The 15,721-nt window shown below is 40.8% G+C and overlaps 1 protein-coding gene across 1 annotated transcript in view; it reads right to left on the bottom strand.

The window, feature by feature from the left end:
* ITGB8 (integrin subunit beta 8) overlaps nt 1–15,721 on the bottom strand; it is a gene marked incomplete at its 5' end in the record, with an annotated part of 49,841 nt that overhangs the window by 3,039 nt on the left and 31,081 nt on the right. The window contains 3 exon segments of the mRNA XM_036761779.1: nt 3,416–3,519; nt 6,599–6,824; nt 13,025–13,430. Coding sequence (XP_036617674.1) covers nt 3,416–3,519; nt 6,599–6,824; nt 13,025–13,430 — 736 coding nt within the window.

Genomic DNA, 15,721 nt, shown 5'->3' with positions numbered 1-15,721 from the left:
TCATGTAGGGATGAGACTCATTGGCTCCTGAGATCTCTTCCATTCATGCTATGATGCTGTGACTATCTCAGGAGAGACTCGTGGGAGGGGACTAGTCCTACCCAACACAGAGTGTGGTCAAACTGAACATGGATAGTTGGGATCCTGAACTATGTGGAGTATTCCTGAAGTCTTTGAAACAAATCAGAACACAGCAACAGCAGTACTAATCCCAAGCAATTGGGGTTAATTAGGATGATCGACTGTTAAAGGCTCAGCTCCTCTGATTAATACAATGATACGAGACAATTCCAGAGGAGGACCCATGATGAAAAGTGCTCTCTATCTTCAGAGAGATTAATTGATAAATTCTGAGTACAGATTGAAGCAGGCTTTTTAACTTTATTTTTCGTGTGTTTTTTGTGGGGGTCTATGTTTTCTTTTGCAACATGGCAAATACAGAAATGTTTTGTGTGACTTCACATGTATAGTAAATATTAAATTGCTTGCCTTCTTAAGAGGGGGAAGGGCAGGCAGGAGGGAGAGAAGTTGGAAATCAAAATAAAAAATGTCAATTTGTTACATCTAATTGGAAAGTATTTAACAAAATAAATAAAAATGTTAAAAAAAGAAACAAATCAGAATTCAGGAGTAAGAAAAGGGTTGCCTCATCTCTGGGTCCTGATTGGCTGCAGCCCTATGCCTTTGCCTAGAGATGCAGTTATGCAGATCCCTTTAAAGAGTTTTGAGGGGGATGCCTGATGGCTGCTAGGGATGAGTGTGCCAAGGTGGGACTATATGAAGAAAGGCTGGCCTCCAGAGAGTACACAGCATCATAGTATCCAGATGATTTGTGTTTTAGGGTTCCCAAGAATACTTGGGGTTGCATGTTCCAGCGGTGCTTGATTACATCGAAAGTGATGATTAGCTGAAGTCTCGGAGCTTTCTTTGGGCATATGTCCTTGGGGGTCTATTACCTTACCATAATATCAGACATCTAATAAGGGAGATTTCTAGTTTGCAAAACACATCATACAAATGGGCTCATCTGATACTCCCAATAACTCTGTAAATTAGGATCATTGTTATACAAACAAAAAAACTAGATATTAGAGACAGTGAGTCCTACAGTTAATGAATGTCAGAGAGGCGATTTCAGATAGGTCTTTGTGACTCCCAGGCCACAGTTTTCTCCATATAGGAGCTGCTTAAAAATGATCATTGAATCAAACTGAAATTGAATTGTGGTTCTTTGTAGTATATAAGGTCCTTGGGCATCAAACCTGGCACACTGTAGTCACTTCATAAACGCTTCCTTTCTGTGTTGGCCAATAGATGGTTACCTCCTTGAGGGCAGAGACTGATTTTTTTCCTCGAACTCACAGTACCTAGCACGTAATAGGTGTTAAATGAATGTCTGTTGATTAACTTGTTAATAGAAGTAATCATGCTTGGTAATCAGCTCCTTTGCCAATCTTCAAGGAGATATGTTTGATCATTTTTCTTTGATTGGAGCCCTGCCTGGAGTGTGACCACAAGACAAGGAAATCCACTTAATTAAGGCTGATTTTCGAGGGGGAGTTGTAGTACAGTCTCAGAGTGAGTGCTGTCTCTTTGTGGGCTGCCTGGTAACTAGGAGGGAGAAGGGCTGAGTTAGGGGTAGAGGGCATTTTCATGGTTTGAACAAGAGTCCTTTTTGATGTTGTTAGGAAGGTTGCACATGTGGCTTTGGCCTCTATCTTGGGTGGCAGGGTCAAGCAATGGCTTTTGGGAGGTTTGTTACGAAGAAGCTTTCTTCAGCCACATGAGCCAGATCTGTGTTTGCTTATTCAGTGTAATAGATGACATGGTAATGACCATGAACCCTGATCCCGGCATTCTGAAGAATGGTCCAGCTGGAGGCAGATGGAGCTCATCCTGGAGCCAACTGCACACTGGGAGAAGCTCAGGAGCAGGGAGAGCCTTGGGGGAAAAGATGTGCTCAAGAATGGGCTAAGTCTCACAGCAGAAGGACAGCACCACGAATGATGTTTACTTTGTGCTCAAGGGCAGAGAAAACCCTTGACAATGGCCTTGTGTGAACCTAATGCAGCCCATAAGAGAGATAGTGTGATGTTGTGGATAAAGTGTCCAGCTTGTAGCTCTGAAGGCCTAGGTCCAAAGCCTTCCTCAGACACTAGTTAACCCGGGGTGAAGCACTTAACTTCTTTCTACCTTGGCTTCCCCATTTGTAAAATGGAATGAATGATAATATTTACCTGCCAGAGTTTTTGTGAAGGCCAAAAAGGATGTATGTAAAGGGCCTTGCAAACCTAAGGATGTTATGTATCAGTTACTTTCATGTTCATTTTTAATTCCCATTTTACAAATGAGGAAATCTGTCTAGGGAGTGGCTTGTCCATGGAAACCTAGGGATTAAGGGTCAGAAACAGAAATTAAACTCAGGTCTTGCTAACTTCTAGGCCAGTACTCCACTCTCTGTGTGTGTGTGTGTGTGTGTGTGTGTTTATATGTTTGTGTGCATGCACATGCATGAGTGTGTGTGCTCATATTTCTGTAACTGGAGGTAAGAGAGACTGGTTTTCTTGCCTTAGTGAATCAGTATATACTAAAATGGGTCAGCTCTGAGAAGAGTCTTTGTATTTTCTTGCATGGATTTGGACATTCTTTTGTGGCCAGGCCTAGTAGTTCATTATCTGTAGTTAATTCACACCCAGAAGGAATATTTAAGGATGATGGTACAATGGAAAGACTATTAGAGGACACTGGTTCAAATCCTGACTTTGCTACTTACTATCTGTATAGCCTTGGACAAGGAACCTCCCTTCTCTGCTGTTATATTTCTTCATATGTAAAAGAGGAGGGGCTGGCCTTGATGCCCTCTGAGGTTGCTTCCAGTTCTAGAGATACATCCCCACTGTTTGATGTGGCTTCACAGACATCTCAGAGAATCTCTTTGGCCATATCCCAGGTGAATTGGATTAATCAATCAACACACATTTATTAAATGTTGCCAGCACCAGGAACACCAAGACAGGAAGGACGTCTTTGCCCTTCAGAGGCTCAGATTCCATCGGGGAAGGCGGGCACACAGCCCTGTATATAATGGGCACACAATAAATGCATGTTGTCTCATCATCCAATGTGACATCCCACATGAAGAGTTGGGATGGGAACCAAAACATTCCACTCTGACCCAGCCCAAATCATTGGCAATGCCAAGCCTGGATCTCTGGGAGACATTAAAAATAAGCCACTACCTGGAATGGTCTTTCTTGTGCCTTTCCTCAACACCCCCTGCATTTAACACAGTGATGAATAAATGCATGTGGATGAATATATCTTAGGTGCGTGGCCCTTCCTGGGAGACCAGGAGCCACAGAATAGCCTCTTCAGTCCCGTGAAACAATTAGGATGAAATAAGGCAGTAATTTACCTTCTATTTGGTCAATATAATAGGCCCTTGGAAGACAAGAGGCTCTGCATTGATCAAGTATAGCTTGAGACAAATTTTGAGGATGGTAACATTGGACACAATTCCTGCAAAGCAAGAAGAAAAGTAGCAATGTTTACACATTTAGAAAAAATTCCACTGCTGGGTTTTTCTTTAGAGATGAGAACGTGCAACTTTGGCATCAAGGCTTCCTGATGCCTAGAATAGAGCAAAAAAGTTTATTTGTAATCAGGAAAACATGTATATCAAGGCTCCATTATATCTAAGTGACCTAAAAGACCTGACTTTTATGAGGGGATGAAGACAAAAGAATTTTTGTAGGGGCCATACTTTGCCAGATTATTACTCATCGAGAAGAAAAAAACAACCATAAAATAGACCCTATCGTCCCCTGAAATACTAGAAATACGTATCAACACTTATTTAATATGACCATTTTACCTTTCTTTAAGGACCAGCTCCACTTCTGAGTCCTCCAAGAAACCTATGAGTTATCAGTGTTCCCTCCCTCCTCCTCATTATTGTGCCCTGATGCTTCCGTGTAGAGTTCACGTTTTTCCAATAGAATACAAGTCTTCTGAGGTCAGGGACTCTTGTTCTTTTCCTTTCTTTTCTTTCTTTCTTTTTCTTTTCTTTTTTCCTTTCTTTTCTTTTTCTCTCTGTCTCCATCTCCTTCTCCTTCTCCTCCTCCTCCTCCACCACTACCCCCCCCCCCACCACTACCTCTACCTCCTCCTCCTCATCCTCCTCTTCGTCCTCCTCCTCCTTCTTCATTCTCAGGACCTAGCACAGTGTCTGGAGCTCAGTAAGTACTTAATGAATGGCTGGCATATTGAACTGAATTTCTAACTTGTTTGAATGAGACAAAGCTCTCAGAAGGATATGCCGATCAAATGAATTTTTATGGGAGAAGTTGAAACAAAAGAGTTCTGAAATAAGATCTAGTTGTTGAATCAATATCCAAAACCAGATTTCAAGGTAGAAGGGATCGTCGAGGCCATGTGATCCAGTCCATTCCTCTGATAGAGGTGGATCACGGTCTCAGAGGTCTTGAGAAGGAAGGCATCTCAGAGTCCAAGTCCCTGATTTTACAGAAAAGGAAACAGGCCTAGACAAAGGAAGGGCCCACAGTCAAAGGCAGTATAAGTGGGGCTGGGGTCGGGATTTGAACTGAAGACCTTTGGCTCCAAATTCAGAGCTCTTTTCTGTCTTCCCTGCGGAAAAGGCTCCAGTACTCCAGACTTCTTCAGGTGCTCTGACCAAGTGCTTCCCAGGTCCCACCAATCCTACTTAGTTTCTGAGACCAGAGAAAATGGGCATGTTTAAGGTTGGCATGGCTGGAGACAATCAGTTGAGTATGGCCATAAAAGAGAAGCCTGTTATTAAAGCTATTAGCCATTATTTCTGTATTCTAAAGATATCCTCACAAGAGTCATACTTCATTGTGGCCAGTACATGATCTTGATTCTTTTCAAACAAGCATTTATTAAGCACCTACTATGTGCCCGGCACCACACTAAGCTCTTTACACATATTTTCTCATTTTATCCTTACAACAGCTCTGGTAGGTAGGTACTGTTACTCCCCCCATTTTAGAGATGAGGAGAGTGAGGCAACCAGAAGTTAAGTGACTAGGCCAGAGTCACACAGCTTATATTTGAACTCAGGTCTTCCTGATGCCAAACCCAGCACTCTATCCAGTGTGCCACCTAGCTTCCTCTTGAAAGGAGTCATGATCTACCAAGTGGGCCAGGCCCATGGATGGACAATATGCTTGTTGTTCCACAGCATCCTCACAAAGGAGGCCCATCCCTACATTGGGTGCAAGGTGCTGCTTTATTGAGTGTCACAACTCTTGAGGTCCAAATCAAGGAAAGGCTGTATTCTGGGCCACTGCAGGCTTCAGGCTCCCCAGAAAGAGACCAAATCCCTGGCATTTGAAAAGCTCCAGAAATCTAAGGTGGATCTACAAGTCTCTTTTGTCCTCTGCACCTTTCTCTTGCTGCAGTTCTGGTCAAAGCTTATGTTGTGGAGAAGTGAAACTGTGCAGGGCTGGGCCATGGAATTTGGCATCAGCAAGGTCTGCATTATCCTCTCTCCTGGGCTGTTTGCTAGCTGGAGGTTCCTGACACTTTATGCCTCAGTACCCTCATCTGTAAGAGGAGAGGTTTGATTAGATGGTTTCCCAGGTCATTTTCAGCTCTAAATCTATGAGTCTATTAAAATTAACAGTACAATTTATGGGATTCCATTGGGTTGCTGTATCCTTGAGCTGGCACCAAACCACTACTACTTGGTTCTTCTGGCAATGACAAATAGTATGGCACAGTAGAAGAAGCACTATCTCAGGCCTTGAATTGAAACCCCACCTTTGAAGTATATTCTCCATGGGACCTTGGGCAAGTCACTTCAATTCCTTATGCCTTGGTTTCCTCATCCGTAAAATAAGTGTTTCAAACTAGTTGGATGAGATGTCTTATCCAACTTTAGATTTAAGAGCAGTGGGTGTAGTGCTAGACCTGGAGTGAGGAAGACCTGAGTTCAAATCTAGCCTCAGACTTTTGCTAACAGTGTGAATCTCGGTGCTTAATTTCTGTCTGCCTCAGTTTCCTTATCTGTAAAATGGAGATAATAATAGCACCTTTCCCCAGGACGACTGTGAGCATCTAATGAGAAAATATTTTAAAGGTCTTTGCAAACCTGAAAGTGCAATATAAATGCTAGCTATTATAATAGCAACTTGTACTTAGAGGTTAGTTTTATTGCTAGTGTATTTTACATAGTCACTCTCTGTTGTTGTCCTCACAACACATCTAAGAAGTTGTCAGTGAGGGTAGTCAAGATTTCTATATTTGGAGAAATGCTTCTAATTGGGAGAATAGATTCTAATAGATGATTTGCTGAACCATAGATGTTTTGGCTTCTCATTAGATTCACTTCAAAAAACATATTAATGGCTGCTATGTGCCAGGTACTAGAGATTAAGACAAAAATACAATGACATCTGTTCTCAAGGAACTTATTTTGTCCTGATATTTAAGGCACTAGTGGCTAAAGAAGCACTATAAAATAGAGAAGATTGGGATGATATCAAATGATACAAGGCATGGGAGAGAGAAGAGTAAGGTTGAGCATGAGGACCAGGATGGTGATTTTGGAACTTACCGGTTTTCATCACAGGCTGTATCACAGGTGGGACAATATTCGCAGAAACGGCCAACAATCCGGGGATCTGTACATTCGCACTTCCCGCACACACAAGCTCCTCTCCCACTGCATACCTGACCTTTGGGATTGATGCAGTGTTGGGCAGAGGAGGAGGGACACTGGCAACGGTCTCCTTCCCAACCTTGGAAGCACTTGCATCGACCTCCTTCACATTCCCCATGCCCTGCAAGGAAAAAAAAAACGTTAGGACATAAGAGTTTGGTGCTCCATGGGCTTTGGGAACAGTTCCAAGACACTTATTGCCTTGTCCACTCTATGGAAACCCAATGACAGGAAGATGAATGAAACCAGCCTCCTTTGATATTGGCCTAGCATCAATATTTGCTAGGCCTGGTGAGTGGCTGTTTCCAAGGCCATTCAACCAGGAGTAATCTCATCCTACTTAATGTATTGTGTTGACAAGCGTGAAGTCAACTCTACATTAGATTGGCATCAAGACTCTTTCATTCTGTGGCCTGTTGGATTCATTTGGGCTTTGCCTCAGCTCAGAATGACATCTCCTAGACTACTTGATTGGCACTGAACCCTAATTTTGAAATTAAAAAAAGAAAATAAAACTCTACCAACAAGATGCTGAACTCATGTTAATTATCTGAGTTATAGCCTGAAAAATCAGGACATTCCTCTAAAGGTCTCCATAGTGTACAGTGTTGTGTTTGGCAAAGGCTGGGAGGACTACACAGGCCCATGAGTCAGACTCTGCTGGCATCTGGGGACAGGTTCTTCAAGTTCCCTGGTTATTGGTCAAGCCTGCTGGGAAACAAAGTTAACTCATTGAGAATAAAAGCTTATTATTTGAATAGGTTCATTTCTTAGAGCCAAAAGTCAATAGGGCCATGTTAATCCCCACCCACCCCCAACCCTGATATATGCCCTTTTGTTTGAGTCTGTGTCATTTCCAGATATTAAAGTCTTAATCTAGGACACTTGCTTGTAAATGTGAAACACTGGTCGGAAAAGACACTCTCTGGGAGAGGGGATGACCAGCAACTTCTAAAAGAACTTTAAATATATGCTCTCCTGATAGTGGAGCAAACTATTATGCCTCATTTGTATGTGGAAGATGATACATTAATATTTAAGGATGAAGCACAAATATTGGTGGTCCAAACCAGAACTAGGGTGGGGCCATTGGAGCAGCATCCTAGGGCTCAAATTTATAAGTTGCTGACAGTATTTATACTCCTTCTGTGTAGAAACAATTGAAATGATCAACTAGTTACCAAGAATATTCAGATGCCTAAAGGAATCTGGGATCTGTTTGATTTTGAGGTTCCTTCCAAAAATGTGCAATCAAGAGCTTTTTGCTTCCTGGTCTTGTGCAACTGTTTCCCTCGTCTTCTTATAAGTCCACCCAGCATAACGGTGGCCTTCCTGCTAATATTACAGAGGTGACCCAGCGGGGCCGTCTAGCTGTCCACTTGTCATCCTTTATTCTTGCCATATGATGCAGATAATGATGACAGCAATAATAATAATAACTAGCATTTATGTGGCACCTACTATGTGCCAGGCACTGTGCTAAGCACTTTACACATATATCCATTGGATCCTCACAGCAACCCTGGGAGATAGATGCAGTTCTTATTATATTTTGCAGACGAGGAAGCTGAGTTAAACAGAGGTTAAGTGACTTGCCCACAGTCACACAGCTTATAAACGTCTGAGGTAGAATTTGAATTCAGGTCTTCCTTACTCCATGTATAGTGATCTGTACACTGTGACAGTAGGTGACCAGGCCAATTTCTCTTCCAATCATTCTGATAAAGAACATTATTAATCCTTTATACTCATTTTTCAGAGTTCCTCATTGGTTGTATGTTGCAGAGTACTCACATTCACCATGTACTGCTCCATTGCCCTTGGGAATGATTGCCGTCTTTAATTATTTGAAAAATGTTGTATTCCATCCACATGGAAATACCAGAAGAATGTTGGTATTAAAAGAAATGGACTTTTGCTTTCATGGGAAGCTGGGGTGATTAAAAAAACAATAAAAACAAAACCTCTGCAGTTAGCTGAAGGCAATCCAGATGGCTCTTCTCCTCTTGTTTGATCCTGGGCCCAACATATCATCAATCGACATACAAACATACATGATGATAGACATGCTATATGGGTTGTCCATTCAATTCCATGTTGTAACCTGGATATGGTCATTCTTATTCAGTTGATTTTAGGGAGGCTTGGATGATCAGGTCAAATTTCTTTGACTGATTACAGATCTATTCCCAACAGCTTTGCAGGTTTCTGAGGCTGGGCATAATTAGCATTATATCATCTCATGCTCCCCAAGTAAATGCTTCAAGTGTGATGGGTCCACTATTCTTGATGGAGAAAAAAGTTCTTTGTCATGAATCTTACAAATATTTTCCATTTTTCTTGCTCATAGAACTCCTTTATTTTCATCCTTAAAAGCCCTTGGGATGATTTTGCTTAGTTGAATATCTTATCAAACTTAAAACACACACACACACACACACACACACACACACACACACACAAAATTGGCTTTGACTTCCATTGCTTCTCTCTGCTTTATGAGCAATTGTCCATCATTCTTCTTCAGGAGATTTTAGAAACAAGTTTGTATCCTAACCAGGTGTTGCCTTTGGTATTCACCTTTCTATTTGGCAAATAAATTAGATGTTGCTAAGTAACGCATTTTTAGGGCACTTTTGATTCCCTTGTTGTGACAATTAATTTATATTGGTTAAACCTCTGGATAAAATTATTTATAATCAGTGTGGATATCACTCCTGTTGTCTGTTTCCCATGTTTTATTGTCACTTGTTTCTATAAATAGTGCATGATTAAGGTGTTTTGAATGTAAGTTACACCTTTTTCTCATTTTCTTCTTAATTTATACTATTTCTCATCTTAGTCCTGAGAAGTTGATGGTCTTCCTGGTCACAGACAGCTGACTCAGGGCACATCAATAACAAAACTTTTTAAGTTTATTAAACTATAGTCTATTTAATATATGATATTAAAGGATACATGCTATGCTCTGGGCCAATCAGTTTTCTTGAAGAGAATATGTGTGATATAAAGGCAAGACAAGAGACTTGTAGGCATTCTTCTTGAACCATTTGCTTTCTTATGTATTTCTCTTCATCCTCCCCTTTTCTTATTTAGCTTTGAAACTGGCAAATATCAGAATGTATATTGATTTAATTTGTGGGGTCTTGGCACATTTTTTGTAGAATCTTTTGATCTTCAGCAAATGGCGTTGATATATCAGCTATAATTATTTTCATAGTGGGCTTTCTGCAAATGTTTTACCCTTAATATCAGAATATGCTTCTTGTTGCCTTTAGGAACATGATAAACCCTATTCAGTCAATGCTTTTCTTTGCCTTTTCAAGGAGTAGCCATGAGTCATCCTTCAATTTAGCTACAATTTCTCTTTTTGTTCATAGCCATTATGTCAAGATTGGAACTATTCAGATCCCCATCCAAAAGTCCTTTTGTTGGTCACTGGATAAGGATCTCCCAAAGTACTAATATTCAAATTAAAGTGAATAAACAGTCTAAACACTGTGTGATTCTTAGACTCCCTCTATTTCTTCCCTGCAACTCTGCTACCATCACTGGAGAGGTAGAAGGGGGCTCCAGAGAACTGAGGACCAAATAATCCATCACTAGGTGGCACGTCTACTGACGACATGCCCTTCCATCCTTAGCTAGGTTGGTCCTCTGAAAATAAACTCAGTCTGTTGTCAGAACTATACTTGAAGTCTTGCCATTGTGTTAAAGCCTTCTAGCTAGTCTTTGTGATGACAGAGTCATCTCCATGCAATAATGAGGCATTAGGATGGGCACAGGGGGAAAATTATAAAAGAAAACACAAAATGGCAAACTTAATCTTCTAGTGACCACATGTTTAAATGATCTTCTCTCTAGTCTGGCTCTATTCCCCTCTTCCCTCCCTACCAGGATTCCTCTGTCTTGGGGTCTCTCCCTCACCATATTCAAATGAATTTTATTTAAAAAGTTGACTCAACCTGACTTGAGGCTTACTTCATGCTGCTCACCCAAAAGCCCAAGTGGCTCATTTGGGGCCTGATGGTGGTTTAAGGACCCTGAGGATTTCTAACAGTGTTGAGAGACATGGGAGCAATGTTCAGTAACACTATGTTCTTCTCTTATCAATTCCTTACAGTTCAAAATTAGATGCAGAAAAAGCAGCTAGCTCAAAAATAGGACCATTTCTTATAAAGGGTGGCTAGTGCTTCTTCGCTTTCTGAAGCATTTCCATTCTCTCTAATGAAATAAGGCGTGGAAAGATAAATAATCTGGATGCAAGGAATCTCTAATACAAAGTGAATAAGAAATACTCTGTCTAATCAGTAGCTACATGAGTTTAAAGATTCCTAGAGTACTGCGGAGGTTATTAAACCATAGTCCATGAACATGTGTTCATTTAAGTATTTTGATAACTATTTCAATACAATTAGTTACCTTTGTAATCCTCATATATTTTATTTTGTAGCATCCCAAGAAGGAATCCAAAGGCTTCATCAAACTGCCAATAAGACTATAACACAAAATGTTTAAAAACGCCTGGATTATTGGAATGGGAAGAAGCAGAGAGGCCAGATGACCACTTGTTGGGGGTGCTAAGGGAAGTCATTTTTGCTCTTTGGGTTGGAGTAGATGAGACTGTTGAGGTTCCTTCCAATGTAAAACCCCTGTGAGTCTCTGAAATCATACAGTCCAACACCTTCATTTTACAAATGAGGGAATTGAGACCCAAAGAATTAAAGTCATTTCCTCAGTCACCCTTTTAGTTAGTCCCCAAACCTAGACTCAAATTCAGCTATGCTTGCTCTTGGTCCATTATTGCATGCTGTGTCCTGTGCATGAGATTTGCCAAAGTTTTAAACCTAGAAAAGACAATCAAGTCTACATATCATAGCTTTATGATACCCCATTCACTCTGTAAAAAAAAAGGCATCTGATGGAATTGATATAACCCAGATAATGAGTAATTTAAATAAGTTGCTATCATACTGTGAAGTTGCTACTTGTTACCGAAGTAAATGAACAGATATCTTCATGGTAAACGGATTTCAGAGAAAATGCATAATTGAACTACATTGGGTTAATCATGACAGAGATTGCCTTACAATGCCACAAAATGGACTTATGTATTTCACCCAATAAGCAAGCAGTTTATATAAATCCCAGGGCTTTTCTCTTACCTCTAGATGGCAGTAAACATGATTAGATAAAGAATTTATTAGCTGATTCTTATTTTAAGCATTCTGTGCATGGAACACAATAGTGAAATAGAGGAGTATTTCAAATGAAGGGTTTGCTTGACCTATTTCCATGAACAATATCAACCTTTGAACTTGACCGTGACATTAATGTTCTAACTAACTGCAAATGTTCAGCTTACAAAACTTAAATGTATTTTTATATGGAACTAATATGAAAATAATAATAATAAAAATAGCAAATCATAAATCTCTTTAAGCTTCCCCGAATGCTTTCTACATGTTATATCATTTGATCCTCTCCTCAGACCTATGAGGCAGTTGCTCTTAGTATCCCCATTTTAGAGTTGTAGAAACTGAGGCCCAGAGAAGTAATTTGTTTAGGCATACAAGTAAATAACAAGTAATATGCTCCCTCATAATATGTGTGCAAAATATCTGTGATTTCGTCAGCTTGCCAGGATGAGAGATCCTCCCCCAATACAAATTACCAGCTACTTATTAATCAGTAGATAAGCTCTAAGGCAGTACTCGATATACACAGAGATTTCATGATTTCCACAGCCATTATGTGTCAGAGATGGGATTCAAACCTAAATCTTCTTGACTCCAAGTCCTGGACACTATTCTGTACTGCCTCTTACCATCTACAAGACTCTATGCTTTAGCAGCTATTTATTGAAGACTCAGAACAAGTTTTGTTTTGGTTTTTCCCCATTTTTTCCCAAGAATCAGAAATGGCTTGACTTATGAGTACCTCCCAACAATTCTTATGGAAAGAAAATCTTTGAGCTCTCATGGAAAGAAAATGTTTATGTGTCCTCAAATGAGTTGAAGTTAGTGAATCCGATTCTGGCAACCAGGATACACATATTAGAAATTATTGAGATCTGCCCTCCTATTTCTTCTCCTTATAAAAAGCCAAGAAATAGACAAGTATTGCCATTTGGAAAGATTTTAAAACATAAATGTATATACCTTGTGGTACCCAACAATTTTTTAGACATATCTACCATATTAAGCCCAGATAGGCCAAATCCAATGATTCTAAATTTACACATGGTAATTTCATGCAATGTTAACATAAAGACCAGTGCAAAATGGAACAGTAAAATTGGAATTAAATTTTTGAGCTCACCAGCACACAGGTTTCCATGGTGATATGGGCAGGAAAAGTCATCCATTTCACAGTATTTTCCATACACTTTTCCAAGTTTAGTTTTGTGACAGAAACATTTCCCACATATGCAGACACCTTGACCACTGCAAATGGGCTGGTTCTTTTGTGCCTTGCAACTGTCCAGATGGGATTTGTCTCCATCAAAATGGCACTTGTCACCATCACACTGGGGGCAAGTAGGTCCTAAGAGAGTTTCATCTACACATTTCCGTTTGGCACTTCTGCCATCATCACACTGGCAGCTACAGTTCCTATAGATGTGGACTTTGGTACTTTCATTGAAGCCAATAGGCTTGATGATAGCATAGCTTCTCCCACCAGCTCCATCACATCCATCCATGGTCACGGTGATGTTGAACAGAACCTGGTGAAAAGCAAAGCACAGTGGTCATTACAGGTTCTAGCCATCTATCCTCGCAAAAATATATCTATCTTTCAGCCAGGAGTGATGGGAAAAGAAGATAGGCTGACTTTGAACGCTAAGCCAAAGTCAACAAGCATTTATTATGTACCTACTTTGTTCCAGACACTGTGCAACAGGCTGGGGATACAAAGAAAGGTGAAACGTCCTCAAGGAGTTTACAGTCTAATGGGAAAGAAAACATCTCCAACTCCCTGCTAGACATCTCAAACTGTATGTCCCATAGGCATCTTCCACTCAACATGCCCAAACCTGAACTCATTACCTTTTTTCCCCAAACTCTCCCTTCTCCTAAACTTCTCTATTAAGGGCAACACCAGCCTTCAGTCAGCAAGGTTTACAACCTATGTGTCATCTACTCTCCCCCCATATTCAATCTGTTGCCAAGTTCTTTCAATGTTCCCTTTATAACATCTCTAATATACACCCCATTCCCTCCCACATCACTTCTCCCTCCCTCATGCAGACTTATCATCTCATGCCTGGATTACTGCAATGGCCTGCTGGTTGGGGGGGGGGGCGGCGTTTCTCCCAACCTCATCTCTCTTCAGTCCAGTCCATCCTCCACTTAGCCATCTAATTCATCTGCAAGTCTAAATCTGAACACTCAATAAACTCCAGCAGATCTCTAAAACTTCGAAGATCAAATGCCTTTTCCCACACTCACAGTCTTCTTCTATCTCAAACCACCCCAGCCCCACCACATAGTTATCAATCCAGTGACAAGGGTCTTATTGCTGTTCCTCCCATAAGACCCTCCATCTCTAAATTCTAGGCATTTGCTCTGCCTCTTTGTCTCTAGCTCCAGGATTTCTTGGTTCCATTCTAGTTTAAGTTGAAAATCCCAACTTCTACAAAAAGCCTTTCCTAATCCTCTTTAATGTAACTGATTTCCCTATGTTGATTATCTCCAAGTTATCATTCTTATAGAATGTTTGTGTGTACTAACTTTCAGGTTGTCTCCATTAAACTGTTAGCTCCTTGAGAGCAAACATTTTGGTTTTTGCCCTTTTTTGCATCCCAAGTGCTTACTTATGTACCTGGCTCACAGTAGGTACTTGTTGACTCACTGACTATAAACAAAATGGATCCAGGATACATTTGAAGTAATGAAGAGAGGGAGGGAAGGAGCTATTATTCCAGGGATTCGGACAGGCATCTTGAAGAAGGGAAAATTTTATATGAAGAAGGGAAGCTATATGAAACCAGGGAAGCTAGGATATGGACATGAGGAGGGAGACAATGCCCAGCATTGGAGACAATCAATGAAAGTGCCTGTAATCTAGAAATGTAATGATGAAATGGCTTGTTGAGGGGAACAAGCAAGGAGGCCAGTGGCACTGTCTCCAAGAGTACATGGAAAGGCATGAGCTATAAGAGGACTCAAACGTAGCAAGGGGCTGGTCATGAAGGACTTTAAAAGCTGAAACAGAGGAATTCATATTTGATTATGGAGGTGATGCAGAACAACTGGAGATTACTGAATGGGGGAAGGGGAATGGCATGCAAGATCTGTGCTTTAGGAAGATTAATTTGATAACTGAGTGGAAGGACTAGAGTGGGAGAGACTTGAGGCAGGGAGGACAGCCAGCATACCACTGAAATAGTCCAGGATGATGAGGGCACCAGGGTAGTGACAGTAGCAGAAGAAAGAAGGGGGCATACATGAGAGATCTCATGAAGGTAAATCAACAGGACTTGGCAACAATATTAGATATTGGAGGTTAGGGAGAATGATAGAGGAAGGGAAGGGAAGAAGCATTTATTAAGTTCCTACCATGAGCAAAGCACTAAGCTACATGCTTTACAAATACCGTCTCATTTGATTCTTACAACAGCTCTGGGAGGGAAGGACTATTTTCATCCCATTTTGAGCAACTGAAGAAAAGTGAGGCAGACAGAGGTTAAGTGATTTGCAGGGAATTGCACAGCTAATAAATATCTAAGGATGGGTTTGAATTCAAGTCTTCTGGACTCTGGGTCCAGTGCTCTACCCAATATGCCACTTGGAGTGAGGAGATGAGAACGACATTTGGGTGAGTAGGAAGACAGTGGAGCCCTTGACAGTAATAGGAAAGAGAAAGTGAGGAAGAAGGGAGGGCTGGGGGTTAGAAGATAATGAGTCTTATTTTTGATATGACAAGTTTAATAATTTGTCTATAAGTCATTCAGTTTGGGATGTTCCAGAAGCAGTTGTAGATGTGAGACTGGGGGTCAGGGCTAGAGAATTAGAT

This window comes from Trichosurus vulpecula, chromosome 5, assembly GCF_011100635.1.
Source record: "Trichosurus vulpecula isolate mTriVul1 chromosome 5, mTriVul1.pri, whole genome shotgun sequence".
Classification (NCBI taxonomy): Eukaryota; Metazoa; Chordata; class Mammalia; order Diprotodontia; family Phalangeridae; genus Trichosurus; species Trichosurus vulpecula.
The sequence above is the reverse complement of the archived record's forward strand: the minus strand, read 5'-3'. Positions and strand labels throughout refer to the sequence as shown.